A 13,288-nucleotide genomic window follows, 5' to 3' on the forward strand; every position below is an offset into this window, starting at 1 on the left:
CATCCTTTAAAGCTGCTTCCATTCTTATTTCCCTATGTATTTTTGAGAATGTTTTTTTGTGTGGATGATTGTGTCTCTAAGCAACACCCTAACAGAAAAAAGCTTATGCCCTGTCATTTGAAACATTAGCATTCACACATGCTTTTGATGTTTATTGAAACTTGCAGTTGCATTTCAGATGTCTATGTACACCCAAGGTTGAGCCTTTTAAATTTTTTTTCTGAACTCCAAGTGAAAAAGAATAATGGCATCCAGATTTTGTTATATTCTTGAGATATTATTGGCTTCTAAAGAATACTTGCACATGTACTGTCACTTCAGTGCCAGTACATCTGACAATACTTCTCCTTTCAGGCTAAGAAGCAGCATTATCTAGATTTCACAAGTGATCTATGTCATATTTCCCAGCATAAGAAATCTGATAGAAGATGCCACTCGTGGGCTTTCTGAGCCTTGCAGATGGGAAAGGTTCTGTTCCATGGTTATACTGTTGGCTTATCTTTTGACTGGATTAAACAACAGACTTGTGGCATATTTTTTCTTCTGCCACTGGTGATTGTGTAGGTAGGTGTTCAGAGAACATCTGTTTCTTCATAGTTGTCTCAGCTATTCTGCTTTACAAAGAGTTTGGCTTTAAAGATGTACCCAAGGGATAAAAAGGCCCTAAACATGAAAACATCCTTTCCACTGTTAGGCCTGTTTTTTGTTTGTTTGGTTGTTTTCAAATCTCTGTACAAACTTCCACAGTTACAATTTAATGAAAAAAACTCCGATAAACCTACCTGGGCTTCTTAATGGTTTAAATATACCTTCATGGGTCCCTTATTTTAACAAGCTTCAGCTAAAAGCAAAGAGCAAATTCTCAAGCATCTTTCTGCTCAGGCAGCTCTTCCAATCCATTCATGAAGGCAGAAAGACCTGATTTTAAGTTACTGTAACAGAAATAGAGGGTGACAGAACTGCTGACTAACCAGTTATTTCCCATTTTCTACTTCTTCATTTAACTCTTCCTTCCTTAGTATGCATTTCCCTTGACTATTTTTAAATTTAATGGTACCGAACAACTCCACCACACTACCAAGACAATTTTGAGCTCATATTTTATCTGGGATTTTCCTGGTCCTCACAGCTCTGCCAGTAGCAGCTTTTATAAACTAACAAATCATCATATCAAACAGCTTGTTTCTGCCTCCCTTGTGAAAATCACAACTTGGGTTTAAGACCTTTACACTGCTGTCACTCCCTCCTATTTCCATCAGGCTTAAAGCAGACCTGACTCCATGCACATTGAGCATGAATGTGTTTTTTGTTTGACCTCAGGAGAGAAATATATTGCTTCCACAATTCTCAGGCTGAGCAACAAGATGACAGAATATATAATGATGAATAACCAAAGGCATTTTATCTGGCTTTAACTGAAATTTACTGAATTAGTTCCTCACTCAGCTCTTGCATGGACAAATTTCTTCTAGCTGCAGCTTCTGCCGTGATTAAATTTGCCTGTGTAAGACTCGAGAATGATTGGGAAACATTTGGCAAATAATTTCTAAAGGGGAAGAAGCTGCAGTGGAACAAGCTCAGAAAGGTTCAAATCCAGTGAGGACTTGCTGTGGGGCTACAACTCTTTTCAAGGTATTTCTGCCTCTTTCATGCACTTATTATGGAATTTTAAGCATGAGCAATAGCAGTGCTCACCCACAATAACTAATCCTGTATGTTAACATCAAACCATTCAATTTCTTATCTTATTCCACTCCAAAGCTTTAATTACTTGTAAAGGCTGCTAATGCTTTGCTTTGTCTAATGCAATTAGATTTAATTTTCATTCTACTTCTCATTTGATTCAGGAAAGATTGTACTGAAACCTTCCCATGTCTAGGTGTACCAGCCAGTGCCATCAACAGACCCACTGAGCTCAGGGGGATGTATTTTACATGGTAAGAACAAGTGCATTTGTTTTATAAACCTGGTGTGCCAATAAAGCACCTAAGGCAGGATTTCCTAAAGCTCTGCAGACTGGTCTGCTATTGACTTCAGCAGAAATAGGCTATTGAGGAGGTATTTTATTTGTCTGGATTGCTATGCAATTGCCCCTTGGATTATAGCTCTGTTTGTTACTAGAGTGTTTTTATTCACAAAAGGTTTTTATTGTCACTTCAAATATTTATTGTGCTCAGGAGGACTTTTCACATTTCAAATGTTCACCAGCATGAACCCTAATTTTAGACCTTAAACATCTTTTCCCAAAATGCCCTGAGATAAGCACTTGGTGCTGACACACTACAAAAACTGTCTCTTTTGATATAGGTAAGCAAGGCTTATTCAGATCATGGCCAAAGGCTAAGTTTTCAATAATACCAAGCTGTTTCAGTCTAAAAATTGCATATGAAATGTTCTGAGCTGTTTTTCTGTTGCTCTAACCCTGATGCCACTATGGCAAGAGGCAAAATTCTCTTTGACTTAACAGCTTTAAAGATAAGGTAATCCTGCATTCATTAAAATGAAGAAATGACAATTGTATTTTCCAGCACACTGCCAGCAGCAGGTAATGTTACACGAAGTTAATTGTCAACAGAACTACCTTGTAATTGTTTTCCTCTTCTCTCCACGATGAAGAGCAATTAAAGCTTGCATAAAAACAAGACACTGTACTGGCAAAGATGACCCTGTGGTACAAGTGAGAAAAAATTATGACGTGCATATGATCTGTGTCAAACTGAAGACAATGAGAGAAGGAGGAAACAAACCAAGAAAGAAATGAGGGTCAATAGCAGGATTAACACTAGGGAAAGGAGATGAGGGTGATGAGGAACAGGGAGAAGCTGTAAAGCTTTACTTCTGACTTTGGTAGTCCTAACGTGAAAGACTGTAAAGTCAGCAAACAAATATCTGAAAGTTAATCAAGCAAACAAATCAGCAGCAGAGAAGGGCATACTAATTGGAGGAGGGCAGGAGAAGGTGGAGAAGCTCAGGCTGGGAAAGGCAGGTGAGCAGCAGCAGTGGATAAGCACTATGAGAAGGAAAGGGGGAATATCCCCAGGAGAACAAAGTGGGGAAGGCTCCAGGGATGGCAGGGCTCCATGGGAACCAGGCCACAGAGCTTCAAGCAGGATTTGGCTTTATGAGCCTGCAGCAAACAGGGCAGCTGATAAGCCCAGTAATTATGATCCCTCTCAGCTACCACAGGCACCATCCCTGGCTCACAGGGAGGTTGCTTGGTAATGGAGACGGACTGGCTGGAGCCTCAGGGGATGGAGAGCTGTCAGAGGGTGCTTGGGCACACCAGAGTCTGCTCTGCAACCACAGCTACAAGCTCCTGCAAATGCACAGGGAAATAAAATAGAGGTATCTGCAGGACTGTCACCAAAGACCAAATGGAATGTTCTGCTAAGCAGGAGGTACCTGCTCACCAAGCAGGCATTGCTCCTTCAGTGACCCAAGATAGATGCAAAAAGGGAGAATCCATGACTACAAACTCCAGCTGGTCTTTATTTTGAACCTGAACCAGCACCTGGTAAGTCAGTATAAAAATCTCCCCTGGCTTCTGAGATGCTGGACCATATCTCATGTAAGGCTGGGCAAAATTTGGCTTTTGCATGACTGTTCTACAAAGCTGTGGTGTTTGACATTTAATTTTGAGACCCCACATTTCAGTGCTCCAGCTGACACCTCAAACTCCACAGCCACGGCAAAAAGAAATGCAATTTGTTTGTCCTTGACTTCTCCATCTGTTACTGATGTTAATGTTTTGAAACATTTAGCTAGGGGTTAATGTTAAAGAAACATCTGACACGTTTAGATTAATTAATCTGAATTGAAATGCTCTGTAGAGATCATTCAGTTTAGATGGCCAAAGCACAGTGAAAACTTAATTTTCTGTGGCTGGCATAACCCTACAGGGGCAGGCAAACCCTAAGAAGCACTGAAATTAAAGAAATATTTTCTTTTTCTTTTTTTTTTTTAATTTTATGAAGAGTTTTATTTCAAGTATTTGGGTTTCTCCCTCCTGCCTTCTAGAATAAAATCACAACAAATTTAGGATAAAAATGATTTAATCATGACCCTTCAGTGGGGACTCCTCAAGTCACCTGTGTAATTACATGGATGTATTCCAAGTAAAGATTTATGTTGCTGCTCTCAACTACAAGAAAGCAAGCTGTGATTTAGATTACTTTTCTGCTTGGAGCACCCAACCTATGCCCACACACTTAGGAAATTCCTATCAGTGGCACCCAAAGAAGTTAATACTCCCATGCAGCTATGGCAAGCAGAAAACATTGCTATGGTGACAGTACTTCATCTGAGGAAAATCAGTGTAGGATCAGAACTCTCCACAGAAATATGCTGGCCATTGACCTGCTGCCCTCTGAGCCTCCTGCTCTCTGTTCTTTATCGAGATTGCCCAAGTGAGAAAATAACTCAGAAATCCACAGGCACATTGATCAAAGCATGAAGGAATCAGATCTGCCTCAAACATCCTCTCATTCTGCCTGCAGATTGTGTATAGGATGGCAAAGACAAATAACCTGACACTGCAGGTTAATAACACTGCTGGCTCTTCCAGCTGCTTTCTCATTCAGTTTTGTTTGATTATTTCTTAACTTTAAGAAGGTCAGATCTGGAGGCTACTCCCCCCTAATCTGAAACCTGGGCAAAAGCTGCCTGTACAAGCCCCAGGGAAGTGCAGAGCCCTGAGGAGGTAGCACTGCTGCTGATCAGGTGCACACCCTGGTTTGGCTGTCACCTGTTGGTTGGGCTGCCTGCAGGGAGAGCAGGCAGCCAGAACCTCCTGTGGCTGCAGCTCGAATTCACATCCTGGAATACAGCAGTGAAGAAGATGGGACAAATAGATTTGCCCCTTCAACCTTCAGACCACCTTGGTTACTTGTGGCATTTCTCACCAAACTATCCTCTGTAGTGCCTGCCCTCACAGATTGCTCTCAACCCCTGGCTCCTGGCAGCGCAGTTCAACACCTCTCCTGTGCTTACTGAGCTGTCCAAAGGTGCCTTGCACATCACTTCCATTAAATTATCACCTGCAGAGCATCTGGACCGGCAGATATTCTCACAGGACTATGGTACAGAGCCAGAGGGTACTTCAGGAGTGAGTGGTTATGGTGCTTAGGCTGTGGAGCACAAGCAGAAATGCTGTGCTGGGTGTGCTGGTCCCTGCAGAGGAGCCAGAGAGAAGAAGGTCTAACCCAGCTGACATCCCAAGCAAGGAGAAAACCTCTGCCAGAGCCAGTGAGATGGCAGAAAACACAGAATGATGTGTCTTTTATGAGCAGAGGATGCCCCCATCCCTTTGGGTGGAGTTGTCAGTCCACAGGAATATTGAGTAATTTAACAGGATACCTCAGGGATAAGGCAAGTATGAATAGTCCTGCTCACTCCTACACACTGTGTCCCCAACACCTGTAACCTCTGCACAGCTGTACAGAGAGAAGATCCCTGCTTCCCTTCTTCCCAGAGGCATTTCTCAAGCACACATAACCCGGACTTGTTCCATCCCCAAATCATCTGCCCACAGTAAAGGTGCTATAAAAAATATTTTATTGAAAAAATCACTTTTATATATCAGAGTACTTCACGTGACCTCATTTTTTAATGCCTGGTATGGATTTCTATAAATCAAATTCTATCATTTGATTTTTGAAACAGGTACTTACACATAAGAAGCTTAGAATCCCATTTAAATGGGTCTATGTTTCAAAATGTTTTACTATACAGGCACCTAAGATTTATTCTAACCCTTAAGAGAGGAAAAAAAAATCTGGGTACAAAGTCTAGACTCATGGACTGAGTCAGAAATCCAGATCTTCAGGCATTCCAGAGTTGCCTGGTGTGCTAGGCAGAATAAATCTCTGCTACCAGAATACAGGGAAAGCTAGGACTGATTATACCTGCATCTGTAACATTTTTACCAGAGAGAAATCTGGTTATACTTTTGCTTTCAGTCTTTAACAAAGTGCTGGGTACTTTGGTGGTTTGCATTTGGGGGAGGAAGGAAAAAACTCAACTGAAAGCCAAAGTCTACAGTCAGTTGGACCAAAGAATCAAGAATAAATTTCACCTAGCTGCTCCTTAAAGAAATCAGAATAATAATAATAGCCTAAAAACCCAGTACCTTTTGGAGTGCAAAATAATGACTGAATAAATGGTGTAGCTTGATAGCAAGCAATCAGAAGTTAGACTGAAGGATTTTCTTACATAGCTCTGAAAATCTAGATGTGTCTAATGAAAACAGACTCAACATTTCATTATTCAAGCACAAACAATACAGTAATAAAAACTGAATGACCAGAGTGCTATCAAGAGGGTGTTTTATGGACTGCAAGCCACACACTTTGTGGGCTATTCAGGAAAATGCTTTAAAATTACAATTTCAACTCTCATTTCTTAAAGACCCCATTAACATGTTTCTCACCCAGACTGTTTGATTGTGTTCCTGAGGATTTAGGGAAGTGCAGAACTGCAGCCAAGGAGGCACCTAAGAGAGGGAAGCTGCTTGGCTCTGCAGCAGGCCTGCTCAAGGAGTGTGGATGGAACGGTTCTCTCCCAGCCTGGCTACTCCAAACCCTTGTGTTCACAGAAGGATGAAGAACTTGGAAGGAAAGATGAGTCCTTAGCTCAGCTCACACAAACTCCAGGAGAACTTGCAGCCCTGTGCCTGGATTTCAATGTATTTCTATGTATTTCTACGTATTTCAATGTATTTCAATGCCTACATGAGAAAGATTTAGTAGTTTTATTAAACCTGTTGAGAACAGAGCGAGGGTTTGAAAAGACATAGCGAGATTCCTGCGAGTTGGAATCCTCTACAGAGGAGAAGCTGAGTAACCTGGGGGTGATTTACCCTTGAGAGACATTGAGTATACTTGCTGTTTGTTAAGCAGTGAGTAAGGAAGCTTTCCACCACCTCACTAGGATGGTGCTGTGTTTAGCTGGAGTAATAAAGTTGCTTTGACACACGTAACTGATGAAGCTGTGGAGGAAGGAAAGCTGTTTTGACTCTGCATGTCTGGTAGTTCTTGGCAAGGCTGGGTAAAAACAGCATTCTTGTCAATTAAGCACGACAGGAAAGCAAATCAAACTGCTCAGAGCCAGGATAACGTGGTGTGTGAGCTGACAGTGGAATCAAAGGTAGTCCAGGTGGGTAGGTACATAAATGAACTGGCTGGGAGGGAAAATTGGACCTTGAAAGAATGGCTTTGGAGCTGCTCACCCAGGGAACATCTTGCTGCCCTGCCATTTGGTTTCTCTCATGCTTGGGACCATGGGCCAGACAGCTTTGTGCACACTTGACTAAGAGCGCAATGTCATGTTTTAGTGGAACAGCTAGTTAGTTAATTCATGGGGTTTTCTCACTTTTGCTAGGCAGAACTGCCAAAAATATCTGAATACAACTGTGTGGTGGAAGAAACCCTGCTGCAGCTGAGCTCTTCGTGGGCTCTGCCTCTGTGAGCTGCAGCACCTTGAACAGGCACACGAAGAGAAGCACTGAGGTGGGGACAGCAGTTTCCTCTTCATCTGCAGGGGCTGTACATATGAAATGTACACAGTGAAAGCCATGCTGGGATGGAGCACAGCAGCCTTGGGATGCTGGGACTCTGGCAGACACTGCTCCTGCCAGGCTGGGCAGTTTGGCACCCCCAGCTCTGCCACGGCCTTTGCATTGCCCACAGGCACAACTCAGCCTGCATCTCCTCACTCAGAGCTCTCTGAGCTCACGCCAAGTAGTCTGAGCAATCCAGGAGAAAGCACTGCCAGGCAGCATTCCAAGAGGAGGTACGACTTGTCAGAACCCAGACTTTGTTGCACATCACAAAAAAACCCCAGTTTTCAGCCCCCACCTCGCATGTGAGCAGTGACATTACTGACTCCAAGGAGAAAGCACTCGGTTGGTTTTTATGGGAAACACAACTCCTGGCTCTGCCAGTTACACCTCTCACCCGGCAAAACCCCTGCTGAGCTCCTCAGTCCCTCTGCCCAGGTACAAAATAACTGCAGGCAAGGCAATGAAGTGGAGAGGAAACAAATGCAAAGTAAGAGGAAACATTTTACATTTCAATGACCTCAGAGAGCGGAAGCCAGAGTTGGCAGGAAAGCAATGTGTTTACACATCACCTGAAGATTTCTGTTTGTCACAGCAGGTGTAATGAAAGAATGGGTTTGTTAAAACATTGGCTTTTTTTGTTCACTCCTTCAGATCAGTCAAAATAATCTCTTTTAAAGATACGTCCCTGTGATGGAGAAAGCTTAATGCTTAATTAAAATGGTGCTTTACATTTGGACCGGGCTACCAAATGTAATTGCAAAGCAAAAGGTAACTGGATTTTTCAATGCAAAAAGTAACAGTACCTGACAACACTGCTGTACTCACCATCACGACTCCATTATACGGATTAGTCATTATTGATAAAACATTTTCCATACCTAATGAATGCAAACGCAATAACGAGCTGTGAGTTTCTTCCTCTACAATAAATGGAAAACACAACATTTATGCTCAGAAGACACCTGGATTCTTACAGAACTTAAAAACTGGCAAAGACTGCTAAGATCTTGTATTCAGGGACAGGGTTTCTCAAGCAATAGTCCAGGAGCAGTAGACAGACACAGAGTTTAAAAAAAAATAAAAAATCCTCCCACCATAACTCATCATTTGCTTTAAAAAGTGCTGCTCTTCCTAAACACCTATGGGATAGGAAAAACTGCAGCCGGCTGCAGCGATACGCGGAGAACGCTGTATTGTGCTACAGCTGGAAGACAGCGACTTCGCGTCTTTAAACACACACGCATCCTAACTTTGCCAGCAGCTAAAGCCGGTACCAAGTTGAGCGGTGAAAGCCTTTCCCTCGTTCAGCATCTCCATCATCCCGCTACTGCCGGCCCCCGCGCCGCCTCTCCCGGTACCGAGCGCATCCCGGCGCCGCCAGCGCTACTCGGGCAGCCGCCAGCTCCGTCCGCTCCCTCGGGCCGGCAGAAAGAAGTAGCCCAGCCGCCGGCAGCAGAAGTTTGCAGGGGAGGGACGGAGCTCCCGCAGCCGCGACGGCCGGCGCTGCGAGCCCGCGGGAGCCGGAGCGCTGCGGGGCGGGAGCAGCGCCGGTCCCGGATCCGTGCAGCGGGATGAGGGGGATTGGAGGGGACCGCGACCCCCGGGACGGGAGTTCAGCGGGGACAGAGCGACCCGGAGGCGCTGCGAAGCCCCGGTTGCCACAGCAACGCGGCGGCGCCTCTCCCCAAACTTTGGTCGCTATAACGACGGGGCCGTGGCCGCGGCATCCCCCGGACGGGCGGGTCCGCTCCGCGGGGCCGTCGGGGCGGCGCTCACCTATGGTGGAGACCACGGTGCCCACGAAGTAGAAGGCGCCGGGGAAGTCCCAGCGGGGCCGCAGGGCGTCGACGCGGATGCCCGCGGCCATGGCCGCCTCGTAGCTCCGCAGGAAGGCGCGCAGCTCCGGCAGGCTGATGTTGAAGATGCGGCTGAAGTTGTGCAGGGTCCGGTTCCAGCGGAGCTGCGCCGCCGCCTCCGACGGGCTCTCGAGGGCCGAGAAGACGGTGGCGCCGGCGCTCAGGTACGCCGCGATGAGGGCGGCCAGCAGCAGGAACCGCCCGTTGTCCTCGTTGAGGGGCGCCAGGCGCCGCCGGCGGCAGGAGCCCACCGCCCCCCGCGGGGGCATCATCCGGTGCGCGGCGCGGCGGGCGCGGCGGGCGGCGGGCGGCCCCCGGCGGGGGGCGCGGGCATGGGGCGGCGCTGCGCGGAGCCCGGCGCGGCGGCGGCGGCGGCTTCGCTGCAGGGGCCGCGGCTCTGAGTCATCCCCCGGCGGGGCTGCCCGCCCGCCTGGCGACGGCGGCGCCCCGGGGCCGTCGGCCTCGCCCGCCCGCCCTGGGCCCCGGGGCCGCGGGCAGCAGCGGCGCGGGCTGGGCGGCGCGCACCGCCCGGCTCGCTCTGGCCATGCGGGGCGGCGGCGGCGGCGGCCCCGCCGCGGGGGAGACGCCGCGGGGAGGCGGAGGCGGAGGCTCCGCGCGGCGCCCGGTCGACGGCGGGCGGAGGGCGGGAGCGTGCGGCGCGTCCCCCGGGGAGCCGCATCCCCGGCGGGGAGGCTCCCGCAGCCCCGCTGCCGCCGCCCGCCCGCCCGGGCCGGGCCGCTGGAGCCGCCGCTGCCGCGCCCCCGGGGGCCGCCGCGCCCGGCCCCGGGGAGGGATGGGGCGGGACGGAGCCGCCCTTCCCTTCCCTTCCCTTCCCTTCCCTTCCCTTCCCTTCCCTTCCCTTCCCTTCCCTTCCCTTCCCTTCCCTTCCCTTCCCTTCCCTTCCCTTCCCTTCCCTTCCCTTCCCTTCCCTTCCCTTCCCTTCCCTTCCCTTCCCTTCCCTTCCCTTCCCTTCCCTCTTTTCCCCAGTTCTCCGCTCCCACCGCGGCACCGGCCGGGCCCGGGGGCGCGCTGGTCCCTCGCCATGTGTGGGATGCGCCGCGGCCGCTGCGGGGGTGGTTTGGCTTCAAAAGCTTTCCTGTACGCCCGGTGCCGAGAGGGTGTTTGTGAGGGAGTTGGTGGTGGTCGGTGGAGCGCTAATTACTTAATTTCAGCCATTTCTGGATGAAGGAATGGCTGTTTCTGATCTGACTCCTCAGAGGTAGACCCAAGAAAATGATACATTTTGGGTTCAGTGCCAAATCCCCATTTAATCTTAGCTGGTGTCTGAAAAGTGATTTTTCTCCTCCTAAGATGTTGGATTCTGTCTTTGCTGTTTGCCTTGGAACAAACACTGTAGCCTTTCTTATCTGTTATGCTGCAGTAAGAACTGCAGTCCTTTCCTGGGAGACTTGAAGTAAATAATTACATTCGTATTTTTTAAATAAAATGAGAATTCTCGCTGATAAAGTATGGCAAAGAGGATGGGAGTGATGCCAGTCCTGCAAACATATGTGTAGGGGTTGATAACACGTGTAGGAAAGATCTGGGCTTGGAGGAGGAAATGCTCCCCACAATTTACAGTTGCCAGTGTCAGTCTCACTGGGATGGGAGCTTGTGCCCTGGTTTATGGGTTTTTTTAGCCTAGGTTCTATTTTTTCTTTTCTTTTTTTCTTTTTTTTTCATCTACAGGAAAATATTTGCTGCCTCTTGGTAGCTACATGATGTCTTTTAGCAAAGGGCTATTTGCCATCACTAGAACATCTCATAGCTTCACACATTTAATTCTTATTTTGGATCTGAGAGATTTTGCTTTGCCATGAGATTTCACATTATTGGCAGTTATATCTTGGCCACCACATCCATAGCAGGAGAACTTCCTCCCTTTCTAACACACTGTTCATACTTGTCGGGTGAAGAAAACTGCTTGGGTTGACACCTATGCTTCCTAGGAACATGTCTAATCAAAGTATCATGTTTTGATAGCCACTAACATCTCTAAACTTTGGGGTTTTGCTGCTATTGCTGTTGTGCTAAAGCATTTTGTTCAGTAGAGGTGAAAGTGTCTAGAAGTATCAAAGGAGATTTCCAATCTCCTTTTGTGCTCAAGGCGACCGATACCACATGCAACCCTTAAGAAAAAAAGTGTCTCCTATTTCAAAGTGTCAGTTGTGTCCCGTTATAAATACTAAAACTGAATAAAAATAAAAAAAATTAAACCAATAAATCACAAACCCAATAGCTGGGGAAAGCAATAGCAGGTCTCAAGGACACAAGAAACAGAAAAACAGTGGGAAATTATATCAGACCTGATCAAAAGACCATTGGCATGAGTGGAAAGCCTCCTATGGATGGTCAAGGGCTTAAAAGGTCAGAAATGGGCCATTTAGTGCCAATGACCATAGTTGGAAATAATATCCACTGTGGTAATCCAGGAATGATTACATGCAATCCACTGTGTCAGATGATGTAAAACTAAGCTCATTTACCTGAATTTGCAGGAATTTTGTTGCTGCAGATGGATATCACTAGATTCCTGGTGTTTTTGTGTTTGCAGGGAAAGTTTTTGTTTTTGTTTAGGCATTTTGTTTGGTTGGTTTGGTTTTTTGGTTTTGTTTTGTTTGTGTGGTTGGTTTTGTTGTTTTTTTTCACTGTTGGGAACCTTATTAAATGAGGGTTCAGTTCTCTGGAGTCGTCAGCAATTTCACCTACTGTGAGAGGCCCCTGATGTTTTTAGAGAGAAGCCAGTTAGCAAAGTTTGTGTAACTCGTACCTGTCACCATGCCATGCATTGTGCCCTCCTGGGGGATGGTTTCCCCTAGATGGGGAGTGGAAAATTGGCCATTTCCTTGGGTGACAGGACAGTTTCCAAGCAGCAGAAGCTGACTGCCTCTGGAGTCTGAGTTGGCCTCTCTGGAGATGTCCTGCCAGGGAAGGGATGATGCTGGTGGGATGCTGATTAGCTTGAGGAATCACCTCATGGATATGAAAGCCTACCAGTAACTTTCCATGAGGAAAAAAGCTCAGCTGAAGCAGCAAGGGATGTGGTTTAGCTGCTTCAGCATGGACAAGATTGTATTTCCAGCATCACCGAATCATGGTTTCTAAGAATTCGAGCTGTTGACAGATTTTTCAAAATGTTTTGACAACTCATTTCGCTAAGATTTTTTTACTTGGAGTCTTGAAAATTTGTCACCATTTTGCAGAAATACTTAAAGTTTTTTTTTGGCTATAAAGCTAGGGGGAAAATGTTGGTTTGTTTTTTTTTTTTTTTTCATTAAAGTCCCACTGAAAATGTTTGGTCCTTTCCAAAGTAACTGGCTCCTGGAAAAACACCATTAACTAGATAAAAAATCTTCCAGAGCTGTGACTTAAAGGAAGGTCATGGTTTTGGTTGCTCTGATCCAGATATGAGAGTTGGAGGAAACGTCCTGCAGCTGCTGCTGCACCCCTGCTTGGGTAACATTCTTAAAGGCTGTTATATAGTTAAATGAAGGATGTTTTTCTAAATTTTCTTGAATAATTGAATGAAATCTTGGGGCATTTGGTGAAAACATCACTGTCTTTAAAGCTGTTTGCCTAGAATTTTTTAAAAATCTAATGGTCAGCTGTAAATTGGGCTTTATGCTAAAATTAGGTCCCTGAGCTGTGGGAGTATTTTGTGCATGGCACCAGCCATTTGGTTTGTTAGGAGGTCAGTGTTTGTGAAAGCAATTATTTTAATAACCAAAATGTGGTATTTACATTATTATCTTGGCTGTGTGAATTTAAGCTTGTGCAAAGAAACGAGATGGGCTCATTAAATGTTTAATTAAAGCATTGTCTGCAAATAGGTTGTACTGCTAAACATCACATCCCTTTATTAAAGAATAAAGTT

General features: G+C 46.3%; 2 protein-coding genes across 2 annotated transcripts in view; one reads left to right on the forward strand and one right to left on the reverse strand.

Annotated features, from left to right (window-relative positions):
- KCNK12 (potassium two pore domain channel subfamily K member 12) overlaps nt 1–10,163 on the reverse strand; it is a 28,715-nt gene extending 18,552 nt beyond the window's left edge. Inside the window, exon 1 of the mRNA XM_054630517.2 lies at nt 9,335–10,163. Coding sequence (XP_054486492.1) covers nt 9,335–9,686 — 352 coding nt within the window. The 5' untranslated portion in view covers nt 9,687–10,163. The remainder of the gene's footprint in view (nt 1–9,334) is intronic.
- MSH6 (mutS homolog 6) overlaps nt 9,471–13,288 on the forward strand; it is a 124,638-nt gene continuing 120,820 nt past the window's right edge. Inside the window, exon 1 of the mRNA XM_077176048.1 lies at nt 9,471–9,578. The gene's annotated coding sequence lies outside the window, so the exon portion shown is untranslated. The remainder of the gene's footprint in view (nt 9,579–13,288) is intronic.

The sequence above is a fragment of the Agelaius phoeniceus genome, chromosome 3 (assembly GCF_051311805.1).
Source record: "Agelaius phoeniceus isolate bAgePho1 chromosome 3, bAgePho1.hap1, whole genome shotgun sequence".
NCBI lineage: Eukaryota > Metazoa > Chordata > Aves > Passeriformes > Icteridae > Agelaius > Agelaius phoeniceus.